The sequence below is a fragment of the Psammomys obesus genome, unplaced genomic scaffold (genome assembly GCF_907164565.1).
Source record: "Psammomys obesus unplaced genomic scaffold, mPsaObe1.curated_primary_1811, whole genome shotgun sequence".
In the NCBI taxonomy this organism is placed as follows: Eukaryota; Metazoa; Chordata; class Mammalia; order Rodentia; family Muridae; genus Psammomys; species Psammomys obesus.
Genome location: NW_026596051.1, coordinates 20,217,833 through 20,242,440, shown reverse-complemented (window position 1 = coordinate 20,242,440; position 24,608 = coordinate 20,217,833). Strand labels below are relative to the sequence as shown.

Sequence of the window (24,608 nt, the reverse complement as noted above, 5' to 3'; positions counted from 1 at the left end):
AACTTGTCCCAGTAATTGGACAGGCAAAGCCCAGTGGAGACCATAGGGAGTGACTTGAAAGAGACAGCAGCCAGGAGATGGCCAGGTGGAGTCCCCCACAAGTCCCAGAGCTGAAGGCAGCCTAGTGACAGGAGACTCCCATAGGTCTGTCTTCTATATTTATAGCACCTGCTAGACCACGGCTAACCTGGTGTGAGGGCCCAGTTATGTCTCACAAAACAGACAAGCTAAAGTTTTGAACATTGGGGTGTTAGAACGGCTTTAGAACGGATCTGTAATGAGGAGATTAGTATAAAATGAGGACATTAAATGGGGTCCAGATCCCATCTGCACTGTTTAGCATTAACAGTCGACCTGGCAGGCGTTAGAACCACCTGAAAGATGGGCTTCTGGGCATGTCGGGGGATTATCTTAATTATGTTAAATGATACAGGAACACCCTTCTGCACTGGGGCGCACCCTGGGTGGGCTGCCCAGGACTGCATAAAAATGGAGAAAGCAAGCTGAGCCCTGGCTCATACTAACTGCCCTCTGGTTCTGACTGTAAAGATGATGTGACCAGATCCCCAGGGATCTGCCCTGCCCTGAGGAACCTTAGACCTTCCCATGTCACAACCACAGCCACAGCCAAGTCTATGTCACTGGTGCTTTCTCCTGTAGCTGTTATATCAGACGTTTAGGACAGCCTTGGTCTAGTACGTCACCACCTACCAGCTCGGAACAAGGGTTGGGAGACTTTAAGTCACTCACCGGTGACTTAAGGCAGTGACATCACCAAGACCAGGAAGCCAGTCTGGCTGAAGTGAAGAGGGAGGCCACCAGGTCTATGAACCAGAAAGCTGGAGAGCCCTGACAGTCCTGGTCGACATCAGAGCTGTGTCTTGACTGTTTTCCCCAGCCAGGTACTGTCCTAACAGGCTCCAAAGCTCACACATGCCCTACAAGGGTGAGAAAGCTCCCATGGCAGACCTAGGCTCTTCACAGAGGACTTGCCCATAACCCCTGCTGTCACCTCCATCTTGCAGGAAAGGGAAGCTGACCCATCAAGGTCACAGGCAGCATGTGATAGAAAACTGTCACAGCTGCCTCCTGTTCTCAAAGAGGCAGCTGAGGCTCAGACCCTGGGATTACACCCTTCACAGCCCAGTGCTCACGGCCCAGCCTGGGGTAACACCAAGGGCCCCACCCCACCTTGCTCTTCTCCTGCTGGAACTCAATCTGGATGTTGGTCAGCTTGGCACGTAGCTCTTCATTGGCCATCTGCACAGAGTCCGTCTCCGTCTCAGGCTTCTCACCCTTGCCACGGCCCTTTTTAGACATGTTTCCTCTTGGAGTGAGACGTCGAGGTCCTGAGGTTCACGCCCGGCCGCCAGCAAGCACAGCTACCAGCTCCGCTGCGCCAAACAGTCGTGCAGGACCCCACTCATCCACTGTATACACCATCACTTGCGATTCTGTGTGTGGAGAAAAGAAACTGAGCAGGCACATAGTAAGTGTACCCCTAGCCTGAGAACCCCAGGCTACACACTTGCCTCACCCTCAGAAGGTGTACCACTCACAAGCCTGACCTATTGTAGCTCACCGGAGCTACCTTAGAGTCACCTGGGAGATGTTATGGGCAGAGTCTCACTATCCTTGGGTCCTGAACAGCATCTCCAAACAACTCCCATATTATGGCCCCAGAGGAACACACTGTGTAGCTCTGCTCCAGTTCTGGCCTCTTGAGGGCTCAGCACATGGGTGCAGTTTCTAAAGGCATCCCAGGGTCTCACCCAAGAAGCTAAAGCACATGGCAGAGGATATGAGGTAATGTGCACGGCCCGCCCCCCGACATGCCAGTAACTCTGGAGCAAGGTCAGTGTCACACTCTGAAATGGATGACTCAGCCTCATAGTTCATTATTCCTCCTGTACCAGGCAAATTATGTCATCCATGTTACAGATGAAGAAACTGAGGCACACACCAACCAAGTGCCAGGTTACACAGCTCATAACAGAAACTGGTACTGGCCTTACCATCTTACTATGTCCAAAGGTAACACAGGACAAGCAAGTGAGGTCTCTGAATGGGCAGATTCTGGGATGCCATACTTTGCCACCAAGGGCCCAGGCTATACCCCTCCTCCTACCCCCAAAACAAGAGAAATTCCAGGGAGGGGAATACCATTACCTGCCACATGGCCACAGGGCTAAAGTGATGCGCAGTGAAGGTGGGGATGATACATGAAAGGGGATGAAGGAGGAAGGAAGGAAGGAAGAGAAGATATCAAGAGAAATGATTTAGTCCAACACAGGAGAAACCTGGGATCCAGAGAAAGGTAAACAAGATGAAAATAAGGAAATGTATTAGATCCATCAGAGAACTGAGGTCCTTGGGCAAACTGATGCCCCACAGAGAGCCAAAGCAGAGACCAGCTCCCCAAGTACCAGCCCCAGTTCCTTTTGCAACAGACCCAGCTCCCAATAAAACAATACATGGTATACTAAAGGCAAAAACATCAAAGATTAGGCCCAGACTTAGACTTTAAAGTAATTCTGAATAACGTGCAAAGAGCCTCGGAGGAAAAAAAGCAGACAGCATGGAAGAACAGATGGTCTGTAAGCAGAGATGAAAAATCCAGGAAAGGATAACGAGATGTCCAAGTGAAAAACACCGAAGGAGAACTGAGACAAGACTTCACGTGCTCTGTGCGGGACTGCAGAGCTGAAGAGTCTATGAGCTCACATGTGCGCTGATAATGTATAGAGTCCATCCATGAGCTCACAGATGCTAACATAGTGTCTTCAAACCGAAAAGCAATGGAAAACAAATGGAGAAAGGGACCAGACAATCCAAGGACTGAGGGGTAGTTTTAATAGCAAAACGTTGAGAAAGCAGTGAATTTTGCTAGGTTGATAGCTGTGATCAAATACAATAAAAACAACTTGAGGAGGAACTTCAGCTTATTTCAGCTAACACTTCCACAATCACACTTCATCACTGATGGAAATCAGGGCAGGAACTCAAACAGGGCAAGAACCTGGAGGCAGGAGCTGATGAAAAGGCCATGGGGAAAGGGCTTGCTTACTGGCATCCTCATAAGCTAGTCTGCTGGGGACATTGTCTCAATTGTGGTCCCTTCTTCTAAAAGGACTCTAGCTTGTGTCATATTGATATAAAACTTTCCAACACAGGTGGAAATGGAAGAATGAGAGAAAGGACCACAGGACTATTTGAAGTCATGTGTGTAGTCTTCCCCAACTAACAGACACCAAATCACAGATCTGCAAACTATATTTGCAGTTGAGTATATCATATGCGAGCAGCAGGCGATCAGAGATGAAGGAAAAGAAAATCCTAAAACAAGACCAAAGGGAAATATCTTGGCTATAGAGAAACAAGGATAAGAATTTAGCAGATGTCTCTGCAGAAATGATGTGAGAAAAAACAAAAAAACAAAAACAAAAACAAAAACAAAAACAAAAAAAACAACGGAGCAAAACAGTGTTTCGAGGGGAAAGTCAACCTGCAATTCGGTCACCTGTGAAATTATACTTCAGAGACTATAAACTCAAGACAAACAAAAAAACAAAAAACAAAGTCAGCCAAGATACGCAGACGTCCCCTTTTAAGATGGCTAAGAGAAATGCTCCAGAGAGAGGCACAATGACCTGTAGGTCAGAAACTCAGTCTTCCCGGTTATATAGTGCACGCCTTTAACCCCAGCACTTGACAGGCAGAGGACTGAGTTTCAGGCCAGAGTAGGCCACAGAGTGTTCTGGGCCAGTCAGGGACACATAGTAAGACACTCTAAAACAAAAACAAACAAAAAGACCTCAGACTGAACAGCTGAACAAATAGAAAACACAAAATGTTCTAAAACTATGATCTACATAAAAATGGAAAGAGCTCTTGAGAGGGAATAAGTAAGCACACTAAAAACGAACACTTTTCACTCTTACCTAATTTGACACACACCAGTTTGCTGGAGCAGAAAGAAGAGTGTGCTGGGTGCTTGTAACTTAGGGACAAGCTGGGAGCGGGACACATGACACAAGGGAGACAGAATGGATGAGGAGGAGTGGATGAGGGGATGGTTGGGGGGGTTTTCAGAGGAAACCAGACCCCACGGCATACTCCTATGCAGATACTATAGTACACTGTTCATCCAAGCTAGACTTAGACAACTTATAGGTTACAAATTCTGTGCTGCTCCTGAGACAGTTTTGAGAGAGAAACAAACTGAGCTCCTCTTAAAGGAAATGGAAACATTAAGCCACAAAAGGCAGAGAGTAGGAGACAGAAATCAGTCAACGAATAGGGGACAACAACTAACTGAGCAGCTACCAGCTAACTCCACCAGCTCTAACTCAACCACCCAGAGCACAATGGCTCCACAGTGGCTTTACAGTGGGCCTCTGCCCCCTGCTGCGGCCCCGCAACTGCATATGGGAGCCAAGAAGAAGCTGGCAACAATAATATCTGAGTGCGTGAAGCCCAAGACTTAACTTGGAATCAAACCGTAATCATATGATGTCATCACCCTCGGCTCTGAGCACACAGCACTCACACTTTGCACCATGCAAGGCTGAGGCTGCAGGGAGCAACCTGGCTCCATCTCAGTTCCAATAAGGAAAACTAAAGTTGTTTGTTATTGTTGTTGTTGTTTATGTTCCTTCCTACCTTCATTGTTCAGCCTGTGAACATCAAATTAGCATCTCTTTGTGTAGTGTTAGAATGTTGGATTTCTAAAAATGCTATTTGGGGCTTGTGAGATGGCCTCAGCAGGTGAGGGTGTTTGCTGAGTTCAGTCTCTGGAACCCACATAGTGGAGGGCAAGAGGCGACTCCTCCCAGCTGTCTTCTGACTTCCACATGTGTGCATACACATACAATAAATGAATAAATAAACATAGTAAGAGATTCCTTAATTGCTGTTTGTGTTGCTAACGTGTTTCATAAAGAATCAGTCAATGAATTCTGACCCATGATTAGGGCAGAATTTACTACAACTTCTGAAGTGGCCCTAAGCATGTTTTTGTTATTTGGTGTGACATACTTATTTATGCAAAGTGGCATTTGAAGCTTTGAGGATTACAAGATCAAAATATTGGACAGCTCCTGAGTAGGAGCTAGACTGAGTCCCTGTCAGGCTCGTCTGCTGCAGGCCTCAGGGTGAGATCATCAGGACATGCCCTGCAGAGGACACATGGGGCAGGAGGAAGGCTTACTGTCTTAAGAACAGAAGCTTTGGCCAGAAATGATGCCATTTGCAAGGCAAGGGCCATACCCAAGTCATACCTCAAGAACACAACCCACAGACACCTGATCTCAAATCTCCACTCTCCAGACTGCTGGAGGGACCTCCTGCTCCTGAGGCCCAGCCTGGAAACTTCACCCTGGCAGATAACATAATGAAATGTTAGCAGGGAAGTGCCAGCCCAGAGTAGGCCCTGCCAGTGCCCAGCTTTAACAAAAACATTCTGCTCAGTGCTCCACGGAGCAAGATAACCTAATCTCCACAGGCCACTGAGCAGCCACCCCTGCCTCAGGGAAGGCAGCAACAAACAATGGTTCGCAGACCACAGCCAGCCTGGACTTGAATCCATTACACCACCACCTCCCAGAAGCTATTCCAGCTTTGACTGGAAGTCCCACCACAGGATGGCTGGCTACCATGAAAACAGAGAAGTCCCTTGACAACCATTTCAGACTGTCACCTAATACCTTGGCATACTGGTATCATGGGAGTTGAGAAATGGTGAGGGGGGAAAGACTCGGAGAGGGAATGTTGGTCCCTTCAACACCAGCAGAGGTGTTCTGATGGACAGCCTGGTACAGTCCCTGGGAACCTATGGTTTAGCCTGTTCTCGTGGTCAGTTTTGAAACGTCCCCTTTCAGCACTGCAGTAATGGTATCTTCCTTTGGAAGCAGAGGCCAGGGAAGCAAGCCACATAAGGAAACAGTGGAATACAATTTAAGAACCTCTTTTTTGGACCCTTCCCACTGCTGTGAGGGGTACAGAGGTGGTTTTTAATCTGCTCTTCCTCTATATCCTCCAAGGCATTTCCCATAATGAAATGATAATGTTTTACCTAAAATAAATTGGAGGCATAGTATCGCCAACACATCCTTTCTGCATGAAGAAAAAGAGACCCAAACAAGTGATTGCAATCAAGACAATTACCAGCCAGAGCCGCAAGCTCCTGCTGAAGATCACTGGTCCTTAGCACAGAGCCAGGCATTAAGCAGACACTCAAAAAATGGTGGCCATAGTTAGACTTGGTGGCTCAGGCCTATAATTTCAAGATACTTGGGAGGCTGAGGCAGGAAGATCCAAAGCTCAAGCCTAGGCTTAGACCAAAGAGCTAAGGGAAGAGAAAGCCAGGGGAATGAGACCCGACCCCTAAGCATACTGCAGCCTCATATTGGCCTCACAGCAAAGGGGTGCATGCAAGGGTGTGGCTCCGTGTGGCTCTTTCTGTCACACTGCTTTACAATGCAATGTTGACCACATTCCCCAGCCTTGCAGATGAGTGGGTCCCAATACCAGTTCCTTTTGTTGTTTTTTGTTTGTTTGTTTGTTTGTTTGTTTGTTTGTTTTCTGGCTAGTGTCTACAACAGCTCAATAGTTGCTTTTCTTCCGAGCCCATCAGCTTCAAGGGTTTGCCACGTGACCTGCTGCTCGCCTCCAGCAAACTCCAAGCTGAGCACTGGTTTCCATGTGATGATGTGATGGCTTCGGTGCACCTTTCTCAGACCTAGTGCTGGGTGACTGCATCGCCTGGCAACGTGGCCCAGATGCCAGCTGATTTCCAGTCTCTGGTGCTGGCTCCTGCCCAGCAGGCCTTCCTGTGCAGGGAGGGGCATTTTGCATTTGTTTCTCCTAGACAAATGAGGATTTCAGGCCTTTTCTTGGGCTGCATGAAACACATATGAGCATCACGTCTCTACACGGTGCATAGCTTCACACAGACACAGGCGAGCGAGCCCATCAAGGAACAGTCCACTGCTTGAGGATCAGGAGCCTATGTCTCCATTTGTTACCAGTTTAGCTCACCAGCATGTCCCCAAGTATCAGCCAGGCACAGGGAAAGAGGACAGAGGGAGGTGCAGTGTGGATGCAGAGACACCCACACTGCAAGAGGGGACTTGCTTCTTGCCGTCCCTCGCTCTGTCTCGTTCGACCCTGTATCTCGTCTGCAGACTGTACCATGGCCTTTCCCAGGGAAGGTTCCTTATGGCCCAGGAAGGAAACAGCTTAGAAGTGTCAGGAAACCCCTGGATGTGCCAGCTGAGTGAGACTTCTCTCTCCTCGAGGTGAGGACACCCAGGGAGACTGAGGCGGGGCAGCTTGCAGGAATAGACACTCTCCGACCTGTCAAGAGCCTACAGGTGCCCATGAGCTGTCGCCCACGCTGGGGTGGGCTTTGATGGAGCTGTTTTTGAGTCATTCCTGCTCCTGTAAATACTCCTGTAAGCAACCCCAGGAAAAACTCGTGGTTCACAAACGTGGACCTTGGTGGTACCCATACTTTGATCTTGTCAGTTTCCATATTTCGGAAATGATTCTCCCTCTCTATGCGGCCTCGTGCCTGTACTTAAATCTTCCAGAGCCAGTTTCACACACATTTCTTAGAGGGACACACCACCAAGTCCATGCAGCACCTGCCCTAGGCCAAGCCCTGGGGATGAAAGGTAAGCAAGCCAGGCAGAGGTTCCCACAGCTGCTTCCCTAAAGCACTGCAGTTTCCCCTACATCACAGAAGACAGGCAGGCACCATGTGCAGGCCAGTGCTGCCTGTGCATGAGCTCAGACATCTCTGAATGCTTCGAGATGGAGTCCCGCTACCATCCCCCACAGCCCACCTTGATAAAGGAAGAAAAGCTACCTGCAAAAACTGCAAGGGCACCCCTTCACATCTTCACTCCTCCCTCCTCTCCTCCAAAGCCAATCCCCAAGGCTTACCCCAGCTCTGTAAAAGACAACCTGCTGCAACCTCCTTCTCTCCCTGCCCCCATCTCTAGCAGATCATACAGATCTCCTCACTCATCCCCTTATCCCGGCCCCCAACTCCAGCAGGAACTCCCTGGGAAGCTGCCAACCTCACCTGCCAGAGAAGAAAGTAGGCCAGCAAAGCAGGTAGGTGAGCTATAGATTTTCACTCTTCCCTCCTCTCCTCCAAATCCAATCCTGGAGTCTCAGGCCTAGATAAGTAGCCGACTACAATTGTGGCCTCTCTATACTCTAAGCCCCTATTCCCAGGGGTCTAAGCTACTCCTGGTGAAACACCCTGCTTTTCTCCCTCCATGAACCCCTTCTACCCTCCCCAACTCCCCTCCCCCATTTCTAAGTGTCAGTGCCCAATACCTAGAAACATATTTTAGCTGGACTCCCCAGTGGCCACACCTAGCAGGATCCTAGCGGAATTCCTACCAACCAACACCCAGCCACCACGCCCTCCTAAGAACCAGAGAGAGCAACAGAAAGTGGTGAACCAAACAAAGGGACTCTAGCCATCATGGCAAACATGGCTCCACCAGACCTTGCCTTTCTCCCCCAATTACCTCTGCCTTGCTAAAAACTACTAGATTACATTCCTAAAGCTAGCCCCCGAGGTCTATTCCCTTGTTTGGTTAATTTCTCCTCCTAAAGCTGACTACCAACATCTAGCTATCAAAGTATTGAAGGCCAGAAATCAAACGCCCCCTTTGGCTCAACCTAACTAACATGTCCAATTAAAACTAAATGCCTCATCCTAACACAGGGTTTACTCTTTTAACTATTAAACCACCATTTGCCTATTGGCCATGTCTGTCTACTCTCTAACCAGAGTCAGTATCCTTTGTCATATTCCCCATCCTCCTGAAAATATCCCTTCCCCCTCTCCTTTGTCCTCTCTCCCTAATTCCTCTATCCCCTGTCTTTATCCTTTACCCCTGCCCCCTTTCCCTCTCCTTTATTCTGAGAACTTGGTCTTGGGGTGTCTTGAGCCAGCTTCAAGATTTCCTACACAAGATATCCACCCAAAAACAGACAAGACCAAATATCAGCACCTAGAATCATAATCATGACAAACCCAGATGCCTAGACACCATTGTAAAAAGACAAAAAATAACAGCCAGGACAACAGGTCCTGACTAGAGCCCAGAAACCCTGTCACAGTAGGCCTTGAAATAGCTTAGGCACAAAACAAAGATCTTCAAATAGCCATCATAAATATGATAGAGGTCCTTAAAGAAGATATGAATAATCACAAACAGTGGAATGAAATGAATAAAACAGTTCAAGACCTGAAAGTAGAAATAGAATCAATAAACAAAACCCAAACTGAGGGAAATCTGTAAATGAAAAACTTAGGAACTCAAACAGGAACGATTTGAGTTCTATTATGCTATTAGTGAGGCTTACCTCACTGATAAAATACAAGGCTTGCCTCACTAATAGAATACAAGAGATGGAAGAGAGAATCTCAGGTATTTAAGACTCCATAGAAGAAATGGATACCCAGGTCAAGGAAAATGTCAAATCTAACAAGAAAAGTCTTGGCACAAAACATCCAGAAAATCAGGGACACCATGAAAAGACTAAATCTAAGAATAATGAGTATACAACATAAACTTATAAGACACAATGAAGGTAGTTCTAAAAGGCAAGTTTATAGCACTAAATGACTACATAAAAAAAAAATTTGAAGAGATTTCAAATTGGTAACTTAGCAGCACACCTCAAAGTGCTAAAACAAAAAGAAGAAATCACACTCAAAAGGAGTAGACAGGAAAAAAATAATCAAGCTCAGGACTGAAACCAATAAAATAGAAACAAACAAACAACACAAAGAATCAACGAAACAAAGAGTTGGTTCTTTGAGAAAAACAGTAAGGCTAACAAACTACAGGGCAGAAAGAATATCCAAATCAACAAAATTAGAGATGAAAAGGGGACATCACTGAGGAAATCAAGAGAATCATAAGAACATACTTTAAAAACCTTGGAAAACCTAAAAGAAATGGATAATTTTGTCAATAGGTACCACTTACCAAAGTTAAACCAAGATCAGATAAGCCATTTAAACAGACCTATAACCCCTAGTGAAATAGAAGCACTTACTAAAAGTCTGCCAATGGCAACAAAAGCCCAGGTTTAGTGTAGAATCCTACCAGACCTTCAAAGGAAAGTTCATGCCAATACCTCAGAAACAGAAGAAACGAATGTTGCCTAATTTGTTTTACAAGGCCACAGTTATCCTGATACCCAAACCACATAAAGACTCAACAAAGAGAGTTGCAAACCAGCTTCCCTTATGAACATAGATGCAAAATTTCTCAATAAAATATGAGCAAATCAAATCTAAGGGCACATCAAAATTATCATCCACCATCATCAAGTAGACTTCATCCCAAAATGCAGGGATGGTTTAACATACACAAATCAATAAATGAACCTACCATATATAAAAAAAAAAAACCTGAAAAACAAAAGCCATATGATCATTTCATTAGATGCAGAAAAGGCCTTAGACAAAACTCAATACCCCTTCACAATAAAAGTCCTGGAGAGATTAGGGATGCAAGGAACATACTTCAATATAAAAGCAATTTATAGTAAATCCCATAGTCAATATCAAGTCAAATGGAGAGAAACTCAAAGCAAATCCACTAAAATCAGTAACAAGATAAGGTTGTCCACTCTCTCCTTATCTATTCAATATAGTATTTGAAGTCTTAGCTAAAGCAGTAAGACAATTAAGGAAATGAAAGGGATACAAATTGGAAAAGAGAAAATTAAAGTATTGTTTGCACATGATATAATAACATACATAAAAGATCCTCAGAATTCCACCATAGACTCCTAGTAGCTGAAAGTAGTAGGAGAATTTTCAGTTTCATATGGAAACACAAAAAAATATCCAGGAGCTCTGAAACAATCCGGAATCATGAAAGAACTGCTAGAATTATCACCATCCCTGACCTCAAATTTTTCTACAGAGTTACAGCATGGTACTGGCAGAAAAACAGAGACATTGATCAAGGGAATAGAACTGAGCACCGGGACATAAATTCACATTTCTATGGACAACTGGTTTTTAATTTAAAAAAAAAAGCCAGAAATATACTGGGGGGGGGGGGGGGAGACATCTCCAACAAATTTGCGATAGAGCAAAAATTCCTTCATCTTGTCTCAGCTGGAGCCATTTCTGGTTTAAACTGAAACTGACACTCCCCCTTTTCTATCCCTGCCATGAAAAGTCCCATGGGAAAGCACCCAACCCTGTACTAGAAAGGTGGGGTCAAATGCCCCAGATAACTGCATGTTCTTGGCTCCTGTTTGCTTGCTTCCTCCTGCAACTGCCAACCAGGATGTAATTTTTCTTTTCTTTGTCCTTAAATACGCCCTGTGATGTGCATTCAAGGCTGTTCTGGGAGAAGTGTTTCTCTCTAGGCAGTCACTAGCTGGCTCAATACAGCTGGCTTAACACAGACTCTCAATTTTTACTCTGGTCATGCTGAGTTGTCTTTCCATCTCTATTCCGAAACAATGGTGCTGGTCGAACTAAAGGCTGAATATACAAACAGATTCATACTTATCACCCTGCACAAAACTCATAAAACCAAAAAACTTCTGCAGGACAAAGGACACCATCATTTGGACAAAACGACAGCCTACAAAAAGGGAAAAGATTTTTTTTAATCCACTACACATCTGATAGACTGTTAATATCCAAAATATATAAAGAGCTCAAAAAAACTAGATATCAAGAAAACAAATAACCCAATTTTTAAAATGAGGTACAGATCTAAACAGAAAATTCTCAAAAGAGAAAACCCAAATGGCTGAGAAACGCTTAAAGAAATGTTCAACATCCTTAGTCATCAGAAAAATGCAAATCAAAACTACTTTGAGATTTCAATTTACATCCATCAGAATGGCTAAGATCAATCAAACAAGTGACAGCTCATGCTGGAGAAGATGTGGAATAATTCATTGCTGGTGGGAATGCAAAGTTATACAGCCACTATGGAAATCAGTGTGGCAGTTCCTTGGGAAGATAGGAATTAATCTACCTCAAGATCCAGCTATACCACTCTTGGGCATGTTCCCAAAGAATGTTTCATCTTATCACAAAGACACATGCTCAACCACATTCACTGCTCTCTATTCATAACATCCAGAACTGGAAACAACCTAGTTGTTTCTCAGCAGATGAATAGATAAAGAAAAATGTGATACATTTACACAATGGAATATTAATAAGCTTCTAAAAAATGAAACCATTAACTTTGGAAGGTAAATGGATAGAACTAGAAAAAAAAATCCTAAGTGAGGTAACCTGAATATCAGCTGTTAAGTTAGTCAATGATAACCAAGCTAACATAGACCCACAGACAGAGGTTAGGTACAGAGTAAGGGACCATGGTGGAGGGCAGATAGATATTCCTTGGAAAGGAAAATAGAATAGATAGTTATAGATGAATAGGGAGAGACTGTAATGAGAAGTGGAAAGCGGGAGGTAAGAGAGGGACAAGGGAAGGAATATGGGGAGAGTGAACTAAAAATAAAATTAAGGGCCATTTGAGGGGTAGTATGGAAACTTAATACAGCAGACACTTCCTAAAATATATACATATATGAAAGTGATTTAAATGAAATTGCCAAGTAATAAGGGAGAGAGAGCCTCAACTAGACATCCCTTGTCACCAAATAAGGCTTCCAGAACAAAACTGGGTTGCACTGAACTGAGTTGTTGGCCAAAGAAGTCCCGTGGGAACTCTCAAACAACCCAGGCCATTGCCAAGACTATAGGTTACTTTCCACAAACTAACGGCAAGGCCCTATTGCTAAAGACAATGCCTACGCAACTCATTGAACATGGAGAGCTTGAGCTGGTGCCAGCATTGACTCTTTACCCCTACAGGCTAGCATCTTTGGTACAGGAAGGTACTTAGCATGCTACTAAAGGAAAAGCCTAAACACCAACCTAGACACAAACTCTTTGATCTACAATGGTGTCCTGCCTGTAAGATGTGCTAGTGCAATACTGGCGCAAAGCTTGTGGGAATAATCAACCAGTGTCTGATTGACTGAAGGCCAGTTCCATGAGATGGAATCCATTCCAGACACTGCTTAACTGACCAAGAACCTGAGGTAAATAAACCAGGGACCTAGGATAAAACCAAATGCTATTGTTTTACTAATAAAATGTAGCAATAAGATGACTCCTAATGACCTAATCACAGATCAGTGCCTTGCTCAGCCATCATCAGAGAAGCTTCCTCCAGCAGCAGATGGGAACAAGTACAGAGACCCACAGCCAGACAATATGCAGAGAGTGAGAGACCTTGGAACACTCAGCCCTATAAATGGAATGTCTCCATCAAATCTCTCCCCTCAGGGCTCAGGGACACCAGTGGATGAGGAGTCAGAAAGAGCGTAATAGTCCAAGGGAATGGGGGACACCAAGGAAACAAGGGCCTCTGAATCAACAGGATCTGTGAAGATATGAACTCACAGAGACTGTGGCTGTAGACACAGGTCCTGCATGAGCCTGCACCAAATGGGGTCCTAGAACTGAAAGGAGAAGCTATCTCCAAATGACAACTACTTGCAAATACAAATTCAGTTTCCTTCAAGGGAGTCTCACTTGGTAGGCTGAATGCCTCACATTAGATGGCCAAGAGCAAACACACTCAATAGCATCTTTGAAGGTTGTCTTCTAATGTCCTACAGGGCTGGCTTGTTTGCTTACTTGCTTGTTTGCTTTTTTAAAACTCATTCTTAATTTTCTTTCTAGTTATTTATATATTTTGTTTCTTGTTACCCTATAGGTATATTATGGCTTCCAGTTTAGTGTTTTTATGGGATTCCTGAATGTGTGAATGAGTGGGTCTCTGTGTCTGTATCTCTTTCTTGTGTCTTTTTTTATACTCTTTTCCTTCTGTTTGTTTTGTTCTATTCTGATATATTATATTATATTATATTATATTATATTATATTATATTATATTATATTATATTATATTATATTCCCTTAGAATCCTGTTTGCTTCCAGTGAGAGAGAAAGGAGGCAGATCTGGATGAGGGGGAGATGTGGGGAGGAACTCAGAGGAATAAAGGCAGGGGAAACCATAGTCAGGATATATATTATCTGAGGGGAAAAAATCTATTTTCAATAAAAGGGAAGAAAAGAAAAAGAAATTAAGTAGGCTGCCCATGGCTGGGGGCTGGGAATGGTACTGGTCCTAGGGTGGTCTATTTAAGATCCTCCACTGTGCTTGAGTGACGCTCAGGCAGCATCAGGAAAGAGTCCACCTCTGCACCCCCAGGGCCTGACACAGCAGCTCCATGGGCTGTCTGCTGAATGGAGCAAGTTTCTGCCTCCAGGAGTAGATGCCCACCTCCAAAGCCACAGCTGCCACACTCAACCAGCCAATATTGATGAACAGACCCCAAGCCGGAGGGGCCTGTCTCAGCTTCTGCCTGGCTTCCTCCTGAAACTCACTGGCCTCCCTCTCGGCCAGAAAAAAAAAAAAAATCACTCTGATGCCATCAGTAGGAATCAAAATCATTAAAAGGCACCTCTGAGAAGGCTTTTCTGTAAATCTATTTCCCTAGACACCACTGAGAAAAGGCAGTGTGTGCTGTATAGACATGCCCTGGCCACCCCCACGGCAGCCACGTGGTACTGATGTCTCCACAACCACGTCCCCAGCTCCACTCCACAGCTGTCCTCTGCTTAGGGCTCAGGTTGCTTTCTGTCTCTCTGTCTCTGTCTGTCCTCTGTCTGTCTCTGTCTTTCTCTCTTTCACACACACGCACACACACACACAAACACAACACACACACATAACCAGCAAGAAAAGGCTAAGACTATATAAAGAGGGTCTTTACCCAGAAGCCTCTATTCCTTCCAGTCTATCATTTTCACCCCATCTGCCGCCACAGTCCAGGTGTTCTGGCCTGGTTGTCAACAGCCTCCATCATCCAGCCACCTTCTTCCCAGCTGTGGCAAGTCCACAACAGACTGTGCACAAACAGTGACATAAACAACCCCATAGCACCTTCGCCGTGTGTCATTATCCTGTTACTTATGGGTAACAGGGGCTCAGCAAGTTCATGTGTCCTTCTCAAGATCCTAAGACTTTCATGACAGGACTAAGATGACACACTGCTGTCCTTACTGACCCCAGGCCTCTGCCTGAATCTTCCAGGTACATGGTGGCCTCATGGGCCTCCAGCCCTGCCCAGGTGGCCAACCCTTAAATACCCACTATTGACAGTCCATCAGACCCAGCACCCTCTGCCTAGCCAGTGAGCTTCCCTGGATGCCTTTCCACTCCTACCTGTTTGTTCTCAGAGCTCATCCCAGCCTGAGCCTTGCAGCTTTCCAGGCTGGGGCTACAGGTTTGCATGACTACCTTTCACTCACACTCAAAGTGCTCTGAAGGCTACACACAAAAGGGATGGGGCTGGAGAGCAATGTGAAGTGGATGGGGCAAGAGCTTTACACTCCCGTTTCCTGGCTAGACCTCGGTTTCTCAGTTTCTGCAAAATGAGATTAAACAGTCACACCCAGCCTGCAGTGCTCTTTCAAGAATGAGAGAGCATTTGCAAGCACAGTTAAGACCACGCAGGCTCACAGTGCCTTCCTCCACCACAAAGAGCTGCTGTTGTCACTGCCATTACCGTGACCACTGGTGCCTCCCTGCCCCTCTCACCCTTCTTCACCACACACTCCTGCTCCCATGGTGCTCTGCCTCCCTCAGGCCGACCCTGACCTGAAAACCTGAAACTTCTAGAATGGTGAACTAAAATGCATCTTTCCTCAAGTTGTCAGGTATTTTGTCAAGCAATGGAAAGGCTTACACAGCACTCAGAAGGCCCTTGCTTGTCTGTGTGTGTGGTACAGGGGAACGAAGGGTGGGTGTTGTGCGTGCCGGCAACTGTGATACCACCAGGCTACGCTCAAACCCAGCATTCCCTCTGTGTGTGTGTGTGTGTGTGTGTGTGTGTGTGTGTGTATACAGGTTTGTGCAAGGGGCCAGAGGTCACTGTATCTTCTTTCACTCTCCACTCTAGTCTTTTGACCCAGAATTTCTCCCTGAAGTTCAAACTGATCAGCTAGACTTGCTGGCCAGGAGCCCCGGGGATCCTTCTGTGTCCACCTCCTCGGTCTTGGGATAACAGATAAACCACAGTGCCTGGCTCTCTATGCGAGGTCAGGGAGTCCACACCTCAGTCCTCATGTTTGCATGCAAGTGCTCTGCTGACCGAGTTGTCTCATTAGCCGCTGCATTTACTTTTTCAAATCAATCCTCCTAAAGTGTCATTCCCAACGTGAGTGTGCAGCTCAGAGGCAGAGAGTAGGCAGACAGCATCTGGGCAACCTCAAAACACTTCTGGGCCCCTTTGTTCAGCTTACCCTTCTTTACCTGAAAGTTCTGAGATTCTTTGCTTTTAAAACACACACATACACCCAAGCACATGCCATCAAAATGGTTTGGTGGTAAAGGTGTTTGCTGCCTGATGACCTCACCTCATCTAAACCCCTGGAACCCACATGGTCAACACAGAACCCACTCCCAAAAGTTGTCCTCTGACCTCCACAGTGTGGTGCACTTGCACAAAGCAAGTAAGATAAAATGAAGTAAATGTTAAAAATTAAATGTGTGTGTGTGTGTGCCCTAATCCAGCCTTACTGCAAGCAACATTTCATGAGCTCACAGGCAAGTTACATTCCTCTTAGTACACACTATATATTAAGATGGAACTGCTGGTTGGTCACTTGAGCCCTAAAATTAAACTTCTCAGACCTAATGAAGCAGTCGGTCTCACTAAACAGCACCCAGGAAGCAATGGCCCCAGGGCCAGCTCTCCATGTCGGGAATCCATACTTACTTGCACAGAGTCTAGCCTGGGGCTTGTACACAGCAGATGACATAAAGCCTCTGAGTGCCAGACCCATCTTGGTAGCCTACCCAAACTGTCTGGGGCCCTGCTGTCCGGGTGAGAATCAGCGCACATGTGCTCTGGGAAGCTAAGGATCTGCATTGGGGATTGGACCTAGGAGGAGAAGAGGCAGAATGAAGGAGGCAGCAGTGGTAACAGAGATGACCAGCAACTCCACCGATGTGCTAATCTGCCTGCACTTTAGCTCGATGCATTATGTTAATAACTTTCAGTCACTGCACATCAAAACGGCCTAGTGAAAACCCACTAAGGTGTCAGTCTGCATTCAGAGGGGTGGGGGCTTCCCACGGAGGCAACAGACGGATCCCCTTCCAAGTCCCCACTTCACAAGCCAAATAGTTGAAAGGAAGCCTTCTGGGCCCTGAGCAATTAGGCAAGAAGTCTGTCAGATGTCTGCAGACTGAAAATGAACTGGGGGAGGGGCATGCTTCAGCCTAGAAAGAGGGAACAGGGTAGATTTTTCAGAATGATCAGCCTCCCGAGGTCCCTAGGACACGCGCTCCACTGCATCCTGGAGTTACACCCAACCCTGCAGCCTGCCAATCTGGCATCAGTTTCCTTATTCTCCGCCCTACTGGCCAAGGCCTCACCCCAGCTGAAATGAACCTTGAACACTGCCCTGTACATGCAGCCATGCCTTGGCCACATGCTGGCTCTTCCTTCCTGCTGCTTTTCATTCTTCCAAGGCCCACTCAACCCCCTCCTCTCACAGCTCCACCAAAACAACCGGCACAGGTCACACAGGCAGGAGAGGTGAGGACCCGCTGGGTCAGAACCAGGTTCTAGGCAGCCTTCCTTTCCGGTCTGGTGTGTAAAGGAATCTGTCGTCCACCTCAGGAGGTGGGGAGTAGAGCAGTCAGGTCTGAGCACACACCTGTCCCCTGTGTGATGGGAACGCATCTGGTGACAGTGCTGGGGCCACAGGATGAGACTAGATCGGGAACAACAAAGTCAGATTCTCTAACATCAAAAGGGTGGAGAGTAAGGAAACTGATGCCAGACTGGCAGGCTGCAGGGTTGGGTGTGACTCCAGGGTGGAGTGGGGCAAGTGTCCTAGGGACTTTAGGAGGCATGTTAGATGTCAGAGAGATGTTCAGAGTGTCCCTCCACAGTGACTGAGGCCACAGAGAGGAGACACAACCATCCCTGTAGAGGTAGCAACCTAACCAAGTGCTGTGCCTAGCAGCCACAGCAGCCGGCACCACCATGGCTGTTCTCAGGGGACATCTGCTGGCTATCGGCTCTGAGTTTTTCACATTTCATCCACTGTGCTAGGGGTTAAACCAGGGCTTTGTGCACACTAGGCTAGTGCTCTCCCTTTAAGCCACGCCCCGACTCGCAAGCCAGTCAACATCCACCTCCCAGTAACGGTCTGTGATATTAATGTGCAGAAAACCAATGTGCAGAAGTCTAGGTTTCAAGACCAAAAGCAGCTCATGGAAGAAAGGGCTTAGTTGGCTTGCATGTCCCAATCACAGTCCATCATGAAGGGAAGCTGAGGCAGGAACCTGGAGGCAGGAACTGAAGCAGAGGCCATGGAGGAGTGCTGCTTACTGGCTTGCTCTGCAAAGCTTGCTTGGCCTGATTTCTTATACAGCCTGGGATCATCTGCCCGTGGATGGCATCACCCACAGTGAGCTGGGCCCGCCCACATCCATTACTGATCAAGAAAAAGCTCCCACAGGCCAGTCTGATACAGGCAATTCCTCAGTGTGGTTTTCTCTTCCCAAATGTAACTAGGTTTATGTCAAGTTGACAAAACACTAGCCTGCACACCTGACCTTGGAGGTAATCTGCAACGAGGAAGCATGTGCATGTCCTGTGAGGCCCCACCATGCCATAATTCCCTGTGTAGTACCCACAATCCAATGTGCTGCCACCACACTCTGGCAGCTTCATCTTCTCTTACCATTGGCACCAGGATACTGGTGCCTGCCCCATGACAGCATCTTTGATGCGATGACCTCACGGAGTTCAGAATTCAAATGAAACGGTGATCCTGATGCCTGCAGTTATCAAACTGCTGCCCGCTCCCTTCTGACATTTGCAATTATATACCTGACACCACCGGTGAGGCTTCCAGCCTCGGCCCAGCTCCTCCTGGTGATGTGAGGGGCGCCAGCTGATGTGAGACTCTCAGAACTGAAGCAAACGCAAGTCTCTCTTCAGCCTTCCTCAGGAGCTTCCAACTGCAGCAACTCCTAGGAGCTCCGTACTCTTTCCTTCCTCAGAGGACAAAGTCCTCCTGAGCTCCGCCCTGGGCCTATCCTCCAAAGTCTGGCTTTGGGAAGCCACGACTATCAACTGCCCTGGCGTATCAGCTTTGACCTGCAATACCAGTTGGACCTGCTGTGACCGTCTGGTGGCCCACCCTGTTGGCCAATGACCACAACTCCATGTTCTGTCATTAGGTTCACAGGAATAAAGCCAAGCGCTCTCTGAGATGGACGGAGTGTGGTGAGGGATAGCCAAGGAATCTCGCCTGCAGCCTAATATCCCTCACGGTCCTCATCTTCTCTGGAGGCAAAGGCACAGGTCACAGCATCACTACAGGCATCTGAGATTCCCAGGACTGCTGTGCTGCAGCAGCAACATGAGTGCTGCCACTTTTTTTTTTAAAGATTAATTGAATCTTAAAGAACAAAGCTAAGGATGTGTCCTCAGATCCAGAGAGGTCACCATCCACACTCCAGGGTTCTGGGGACGGAGAAGCGGCATGGGGCAGAGCTCCAACTGTCAGCTTTCCCGGATGTCGCCCCAACTACTTTACTCCTCAGCCTGCAGGACGACGGGACAGAGAGACCATACCCAGACCCAGGTCTGCCCTAAGCGGTGCCTCGGGCTCCCTACCGTTCAAATCTAAGATACAAAGAAGTAGAAGGGCAAGAACAGAGCAGAGCTAGTGCTGGACCATGGGATGTCTGCATACATCCCTCAAGGAAGGCTTCTGAGTGGGCTTCTTAAGACAGGCTTTCCAACACAGGATGCAGGCTGACCTCGGGGGGTTAACTGTCAACTTGACAAAACCTAGGATCACCCTCCAGACAAATCTCTGGACAATTCCATGAGGGGGTTTCTAGATTGAGTTAGGGAATACCCATGTGGGTAGCACCATTCCATGGGTTTGGGGTTCTAGATTGAATTAAAGGGGGGAAGTAAGCTGAACATAAACACCCTCTCAGCTTCCTGACTGCAGGCACAATAGGGCCAGCTGCTTCACGCTCCTGCCTCTGTAATTTCCTCTCCAGGGTACACAGTTACTCTCCAACTATGAGCCAAAATAAGCCCTTCTTTCCACAGCCAAGAAGGGGCTGCGGAAGGGAATGCTTAGAAGATACACGGCTTCCAAGAAAGGCAAAAAAAAAAGACATGAAAAACTGGGGTGATACTGAGGGAAAAGGTAAGCAGAAGTACTAAGGCCAAGAGGTCAGGCATTTTCTCAGTGCCTTTGAGGCAGGAGATTACAGGCCAGCAGCTTGGATGAATACTCAATAAAGCTATTATCTCATAATATAGACATACATGAACTAGATTCAACAGGATTTCCCCCAAAATTCATGTCCTTCCAGTTGGAATGTGACCTCATGTGGAAAAAAGGACACATCACTGTTTAAGGTGAGAAGTGCTGGTTTAGGGACCAAATCCAGAGTGACTGTTGTCCTTCCAAGAAGAAACCCAGGATCAGGTACAGAGGAAGACTAGAGTAGTGTCAGCTGCCACCACTACTGGACACTGAAGGAAGAAAGAAGAGTCCTCCCCAAACCCTGTCAGTGAACAGCCCTCCAGACACTGACCTTGACTGCTGGTCTCTGGAAACCAGAGACACCCAGTTTGTGGCAACTCATTACAGCACCCCAAAATCTCATGGAGCGTGTGTGTGCTTGTGTGTCTGTGTGTGTTTACGCATATGTGCAAGATTTATTTTCAAGTGACTTTTAACTGTCAGGGGACCAAGCCAGAGCTCCTGTCCCAGACAACTCAACCAGGCTGGAGCAGGCCAAGCACATGATCATGTAGCTATCTGGAGACAGAAGTTCAGAGTCACAGCCTGGTGAGGGGGCAGAGGAGAAGAGGCAGCAGGGTTCAGGGGACAGTAGAGGCAGTGCTGTGGGGCAACCATGGCAGAGCAGTGTAGCAAGGCAGACCAGCTGCCAGGCCTCGACGGAAAGGCCAGACTGACCACTTAACTCAAGATAAGAGGGTAGCTGTGTCCCTTCTAAACTCCAACCACAGGAAGCCCACCCAGGACCGTGCTGAGCCGGAGACCCACAGGCCCACCACTCATGGGCACCTCTTGCCAATGAACAGCTGTCCAGTAGCAAACACGGCCATGTGCTCGATAATGAAAATGACAGACTGCATGCACAGTGGTCCCCTGACGTCCCACCTCCAGGTGATGCTGTAACTGCCTCATCTATAGAGGTATTCAACGGTGTTCTCGCCTAAAGGTGCACCATCACCCTACATACGTTAAGTATTGCATAACTGTCCTTTAGACTCTCCGACTGAAAACGGCTTACCCATCATGGCAAGAGGAGAGATTGACTGGGAATCTTGCCGGGACCTGTGCCATCATGGGTGGGGTGTCACAGCGGGCTGGGAGAGCACAGTCTTCACTCTACCCTCCATTCTCACCATCATCATCACCTGCATTTCAGTTGTCACTGAAGTAAGACAGTACCACCAGGCCCAGGCAATGGCTCAGCAGGTAAAGTTGTTTGTCATGCAAGCCTAGAAAGCAAAGCTTCATCCCTGGACCCCATGAAAAGCTGGAAGGAGAAAACTGACTCCACAAAGTTGTCCTCTGACCTGTGTCATGGTACATTTACCACCCCCTCCATACATATACACAATAATACATTTTTTAAAAAATCCACCACCATTCAGGTCATCACAGCATGTAGGAGGTGGAGGCAGGAGGATGTTGAGCCTGCTAAGACACAGCCATTCCTACCCTGCCAGGATTCCTTCAATATGGAATGCCCGAAGCATTAGGGCAAATTCCTCACATGTTAAATTCTGCTGATTCACCCAACCAGTGGGCCTCAGAGGCAGATCCAGACTTTTTCATCCCAAGACCCCAACTGCATCCCAGGACAGACCAGGGAGTCAGAGTTTATCTGATGACTGTGACACAAGACCTGAGTTTACAAAGTCACTGCATGGCTGTCTGTGCCCCTATTCAGTCACGATGCTTATCTGGAATGTTCTTGCAAAGCTATGCAGACTCTTGATAGCCGAACAGCACTGGAATTGATCATTAATAAGCAACAACAGAAAAGTGGAGACTGCACCGCTACCCACAGGCTCCCAGAGGGCCATAATCACTCCTCCTGGTTGGAGACTCACACACAAACACATGCACACATTTGCCACCAGAAGTTCCAGCTCCCATCTGTCAAGGGCAAGCCCTCAAAAGCACTGCTGTGTCTCTGATCTCTACAGCCTCAAGGCTGGAGTACCCAATTCCCTGTACTCCCACATATGGAGGTACAGTGGGGGATATTTGGAAAGCTGCTCGGAGCGAAGACCACTGTTGAATTCATCGGCTGGAAAGCCCCAGCTGGACATCCTGCAAACCTTTCAATTTTCCTCTAGGGGCAGTGACCTGTCTCTTGGCACTGAAAGGATGATCTGCACATGATTAATATGCCCCAGCTGAAGAAAACAGCATCCCCCACGAGGAAGGATGGACCAAGAAAGAGCACGGACCAGGCCCACACATAAACCCAGGTTGCTCCAGCTCTGGCATGGGCTCCATTCCAAGACCACCTGTTCTGAATTCTGGGGAAGAGAGAGGTCCAAGTCTGGCCCATCCATCAGTAGCATCCTGCCAGCCTCGCCCACACAGATCACTAATGTCAGGACACAGGAGCCCCAGAATGGCCTTCGGTCCCCTCTGACCCTGGGGCTCTATGATCTGCTCCAGGGGACTAGAAGAGGTTTTTGGGAGGAGAAAGCCACACCTCCTGAGAGCCTCTGCTCTAGTGGTTATCTCACCCAGGTCACCTCTCAACCCCTTCACTTGCCCCCGCCCCCATCCCACTGCCTATCCCCCGTGCACCCAGATCCACAGTGCAGACGGAGTGAGGACAGCTGCTTCTCCTGACACATGAGAGCCAGCAGGTAAGGTGGGTCACAATGATTGCCCAGGCTCCCTAGAAGAGGCCAATCTTTACCTAGTCTCTTGGGAGGCTTACCAGGGTCACAGAGACAAACGACAGAAAGGAGGGACCTAGCCCCACACCCTCTGAGGTGAGCCTGCACACCTGCACATGTCCCTCAAGTCGGGGAAGGTTCCATTCAGCCCTGGCTCTCCTACAGGGAGAGGCCTGGGGACCGAGGGAAGACAGCCTCTTTATTTGTTCTCCCCTCTGTTTGAATAATCACAGCAACAAATACTGCTTTGGTAAATTCTCTGTTTAAGTTTTAATTTAATTATGTGTCTGGGGGATGGGTAGAAGCCACAGGTGTCAGATCTACCTGGAGCTGAGGAACTGAACGTGGGTCCTCTGCAAAGAGAAGTGTGCCCATTTAATCACTGAGCCATCTCAGTCTGGGAAGGTGTGGCCTTCAGACAGGAAGCTACAGCTCCACAAGAGACCTCACCAAATCTGTCACCAGCCATCTGCAACCCTATGGTGGCCAGAGCCCTTTACTTTCTCCAACACGTAAAGGAGTGAGCTATCTCTACACACTTGCTGTACAGTGGACCAGGGACGAGAACTCTGACCCTCCAGACAACGGGCAGCAATCGCTTTTTGGCAGAGCCTTGGCTGTCCTAGGGCTGGCTTCCTTAGCAAACTTTGCTGAGCAGCAGGTGTTGGGGATGGGAGGTAGGCCACAGGATGATGTCAATTTTCCCCATGGATTGAAGCCCCTAACAAGGTGGTTATTCCGCTTGTTATGATGTCACGACAGACATCATTGCTGTCATTGCTGCTCTGTTATAAATCCTGCCAAAACCTACGTAGAATATTCAGTGAACATGTGTCACCAAAAACACCAAAGGAAAATGAAGAGGAAAACGAAAATCTCAAAGGACAGTCCCAACACAGACAATCTAAAAATGGTGCTGTCTCCACAGAGGGAGAGAAGGCCAGAAGTTCCTGCCTTCACCCCTGTGCTGATTCCAAGAGAGCCACCCAGGAAGGAATGTGGATAGCAGCTCTTCAAACCCTCAATGAGACAGACATGAATGGGAAACTGTAGCATGGACCGAGTCTTCAGGCTATTTCTGCTCCCAGGGAAACATTTTTAAAACTTCTTTCGATAAACTTCAAAAGCTACAAAGAGTTGGGTGTGGTGACACATGCCTTTAATCCCAACGCTCGGGAGGGAGGCAGAGGCAGAGGCAGGTGGATCTCTGTGAGTGTGAGGCCAGCCTGATCTATAAAGTGAGTCCAGGACAGCCAAGGGCTCTATTACACAGAGAAACCCTGTTTCAGGAAGAAAAAAAAATAAACTTCCTATCCCACATCTGGAGGCCCCAACTGCCCACATTTCTCCACAGCTGCTTCCCCCTCTTATGAAGATGCATTTCTGTGCAGAATGCCTATTTTTATGAATCTCTTTTAAGTCAAAGATGTGACTTCTCATCCTGAACACTGTGACTTTGATCTTAAGAACAAGGATGACACAAGAAAATCACAAAACAGACA

At 47.3% G+C, this 24,608-nt stretch overlaps 1 protein-coding gene across 1 annotated transcript in view; it reads right to left on the bottom strand.

Moving 5' to 3' along the window:
* The window catches only part of Jakmip1 (janus kinase and microtubule interacting protein 1), a 111,527-nt gene that overhangs the window by 59,405 nt on the left and 27,514 nt on the right, over positions 1-24,608 (bottom strand). The window contains exon 2 of the mRNA XM_055623741.1: positions 1,192-1,454. Within this exon, the coding sequence (XP_055479716.1) occupies positions 1,192-1,320 (129 nt within the window). The 5' untranslated portion in view covers positions 1,321-1,454. The remainder of the gene's footprint in view (positions 1-1,191; positions 1,455-24,608) is intronic.